This window comes from Gavialis gangeticus, unplaced genomic scaffold (assembly GCF_001723915.1).
Source record: "Gavialis gangeticus isolate Ggan-Ray unplaced genomic scaffold, GavGan_comp1, whole genome shotgun sequence".
In the NCBI taxonomy this organism is placed as follows: domain Eukaryota; kingdom Metazoa; phylum Chordata; order Crocodylia; family Gavialidae; genus Gavialis; species Gavialis gangeticus.
Genome location: NW_017728992.1, coordinates 101,580,525 through 101,584,500, shown reverse-complemented (window position 1 = coordinate 101,584,500; position 3,976 = coordinate 101,580,525). Strand labels below are relative to the sequence as shown.

The following is a 3,976-nucleotide window of genomic DNA, read 5'->3' as shown; positions in this document are numbered from 1 at the left end:
TTTATAGCCACAGAATCGGCTGAATGGAAATGAAGAACAGTTCTGCTGTTAGCAGGATGAGGGAGAATCTGCTGTTTGATTATTGCCTTTTTTTTTTTTTGTTCTAGCTGTTGCGTAGTCATAGTGACTTGCACAAAATGCAGAAAGGAAGGGTAGCTTATCATGTGGTCAGTAAATTTTAGTTGTGAAGTGGTTCTATTAAAGCAATGGAACTGATAACTAAGTACCCAAATCTGCTTAATTTTTTTTTAGACTTTTCACCTTTTTTTGTTACTTTTTCAAAACAAGGTAATGGGAAGCAGAGGGTGCCCTCCCCCCACCCCCCTCGTGTTCTGATGTGTGTTTTGGACATGGAAGAAGCAAAGCTGATATGTGGGCCAGCTCTTCCTCATCTCTTATCTGTTGCACTGAACTGAAGAATTTCCTTGAATGATAAATAGTTCTGAGATGACAAAATTGACCTAATGCAGTCCTGTTTAAAGTCTGCAGAGTTCATTGGAGTTAGTAATCAATTTATACCTGTGAATTTTTGCCTACTTTTTCCCTTAAAGGTACTTTATTACAGTGGCATATATCTTCAGATAAAAGAAGTAGGTATTCTAAAACCCTTGTAGCAGTTTCATGTTTTTTCTTGTATGTTTGTATGTAGAATGTTACAGAAAATAAACTGAATTGGAAAGCTGTAGTTCAGCTTTCTGTAGGTTTTGTTGTTTTGTTTTGTTTTTTAATTCCTTTATTTTTTCCAGCTCTGCTCCATAGGAAACTCCCTTGATTTAGGGATTATTGTAGTGGTAGTCTAGCTGTTTAGTCTAAGCTGTAGTTCTGTTTCCAGACTGAAGGGGGGGGAAACAAAACCTTCAACTGTTTACTACTGTTCCATAAAGTTAAATTTGCTAATATCAAAACTGACGACACCCTCATTTTCACCAAAACTATTACTTGTGGAATACACCAATGCTTATTATGCACAAGCAGTGTCTTCTATATGATCAGGGAAAACTTTGAAACAACTTCTTTCAAAACTGAACTTTTAGAAGCACTGCATTGCCTATATTGCATTTCTCTTATAATGAAGGCAAGCATTAGGATTCTGTCGTTTCTAAATGGAGGAGCTGCACATTGAATTGAACTGGGCAAATGGTTTCAAATCTTCTTAGAGAGAGAAATAGTGTAAGATCAGCAGGAGAGAAGAGTAGGGGTGGCTAAGAAACCTGAGCTTTTGGCAGGAGTGTTTTGTGTCTAGGCAGGGTTGGCAGTTGCTTTGATTAGCCCTGAGCCTTTTGCTACTGTAGGGCTAAAAGCATCTTGGATAAAGATAGGTTCAAATCTCATCCAAAAGCCTTGTATCATACTCATGTGGAAAAGATCTATTTTAACCCCCACTTACCCCCAATGAACTTGGACCAGCTTCATCTGAAATATAGACCACTTTGATCTTAAAGAGGGGAAACTGTCCAATTGGGGGGTGGGAAACGGGGACTTTGCTCAGCTGCTATCATAAGCCTGCTTATAAGCCTGAAATAGCAGCTAGTCAGGAATTACTTTGTTTTCTTCTTGCACTCAAGAAAGCCAGTTTCCAAGCACTGGATAAATGCCTCAATCTTGTAGAGAGACAGAAAATCAATATCTTCTCCCTAGAGAAGGCTCTTTATCCTTTGTTTAAGCTTACTAGCTAACCATAACACTTCAGAAAGAAAAGCCTAGGTTTGAAGCACAGGAGTAGCTGGCTCTGCATCAGGGAAAAGTTTAGTCAGTGTTTGGTTACAAGTAAAGGGAGTTCAATAATGGACTTTCAGTACAGTATTGCTCTAATGCAGACAGCCTTGAGGTAGCTGCCCTAATAGGATTGCTGTTTAGAACACAGTTATAATAAACCTGAATTTCTTCAAACTTTTTTCTTTTCAACAAGCTCTGTTTTAACAGCTCTTTGAAACCAGCTTCGGGCTCTTTTTGCAAGCTCCCTGTAAAAACAAAAATGATGAAAACTAAGGCGATATCTAATTATCCTGGGCAGGGTGTCCTGCTAATGCAATTTTGCTGTCTCTAGTTTCTGAGCTATCATATACAAAGTTAATTCAAAGTATCTAAATAGTACTGCCTTCTCAAGGCAACTTAGTTTGTATCTATATAGTGTAAATGACCATACTGCTGTTCTTGTTTTGCCATCTCACTTCTCACCTGTACAGACAGCAACATTATGTTCCTGTTAAAGATGGGGCCATAAATGATTCTCAGCATCTTGGGTGGCAAATTTCCCTGTAAGCATATGCCAGGACAGTTTGAATAAGAGCAGTTACTGTATTTACTCAATTGGACGATGAGTGGCCCCCCCGCTTCCATTTTAAATAGGTGGGGGAGGGGGACAACTGCTATGACTTCAGCTCCCAACCCAGAGCCACAGCTGCTGCCTGTCTCCCCTCCCTCTGCTTGCCCTGGTGCTCCTCCCCAGTCTTCCCCCACCAATTCTCCCTCTCTCTGCTATACTCCTTACCTTTGCTCTGTGCTATCAGGCTCCACCCCTACTGCAGCCTAGGATACCGAGCATGGCTTCAGTTTGGCCCCATAACAGTGGCTCAGAGCCAGCACTGCTGTTCCAGCCTGGCCCCATAGCTGGGAGGGGGAGACAGGGATGGGACTAACTGCATGCAGTACAGTAGCAGGAGGAGGAGAGGGGGAGCATGGCAGGTTGCAGCCCTTGTACTGTTGTCCCTGTCTGCTTGGAGGTTGGATGGCCCTCATCTGAGAGAGTGCCTTTAAAGAGAAGCTCTAGTGCTGTATTAATTGATGGATTAAAAAACGCCTTGTCCTGTTGTCTCTATAAACATCTGTCTAATCAGCAGGTCTCATTTAGGTTATAACTATATATATGGCTCTTGTTGCAGAGAATTCCTATCCATATTTTATGTTTGAGACGGGAAGAAATTAATTTGCACTAAACATACTTCGTCTTGTTCACAAACCTATTTACCTGTTTGTTTCATGCTTTTAGGCAGGAGTAAATCTAATTTGGGTTGGACCCCTCTTCATCTTGCATGCTATTTTGGACATGCGAATGTGGTTGAGGATTTGCTGAAGGTATGTCTAATATTTGTACTTCTAAATGAGCCTCAGAATTCTGCATAAAGCAGTTGTGAAAAACTTGATGAGCAAGTCCCTGTCTGCTAATCTTGCATCTAAGATGACAGAATAAATGGGGAAGTCCTTTCTACTGCGAGAGTCTTGTTTTTTTATAAAAAGGCAAAGCTTAGGGTACTTCTCCACTGTGCCCAAAGTGACTGCTGTCTACACTTTAAAACTAAACTGTGCTGAGCCTATATTGCTGTCGTTAGGCTTTTACTGGTGCCAAAAATCTAGCTAGTTAGTTCTAAAATTAGATTAGGTGTCATGGCACTGTAAATGCCTGTTATCCAAAGATCATCTCTTTCAAGAAACATGCGTATTTGCATCTAATTTTATGCCATGACACTTCTAGGTGCATATTGTACACCTGTGAAAATATCTGACTTGTCTCTGCACACTGGAAGTTTTGCATGTACCTAACCCTAAATTTGATCCAAAAGATACAAATCTTTCTTGGCTGTAGTCTAAACTAACACTTGCACATTCCTTTTAAACTGTAGTTGTCACTTAAGCACCTGCTGAAGTCTAGTGTAGACAAATTGATTGGGTTAAAACCTGTGGTTTTAGTGGCTTTTTTTCACTTAGCACGTCAAATAACTTCTATAAAATCAATGCAGCATAAAAACCAAGACAGTAGTGGGCAATGGGGGATGCTTTAAGGTAGATGGATCAAGTGGTGTTTTATTCTACCTGATACTCTCTTTTTATTCAAATAGTCTCGCTTGCACCATTTCAGTATTGCTCATGACCAGTATTTCGCATAGTTTTGAGATGCAAAAATCTGGACTACCTTAACACTTTTAGATTCCAAATAGTTATTACAGTTTACCCTTACCACAAAAAAAGGCAATGACAC

General features: G+C 40.1%; 1 protein-coding gene across 2 annotated transcripts in view; it reads left to right on the top strand.

Moving 5' to 3' along the window:
* OSBPL1A (oxysterol binding protein like 1A) overlaps positions 1-3,976 on the top strand; it is a 152,432-nt gene that overhangs the window by 29,540 nt on the left and 118,916 nt on the right. For both annotated transcript variants that reach the window (XM_019526402.1, XM_019526410.1), the window contains exon 3: positions 2,990-3,075. In XM_019526402.1, the coding sequence (XP_019381947.1) occupies positions 2,990-3,075 (86 nt within the window). The remainder of the gene's footprint in view (positions 1-2,989; positions 3,076-3,976) is intronic.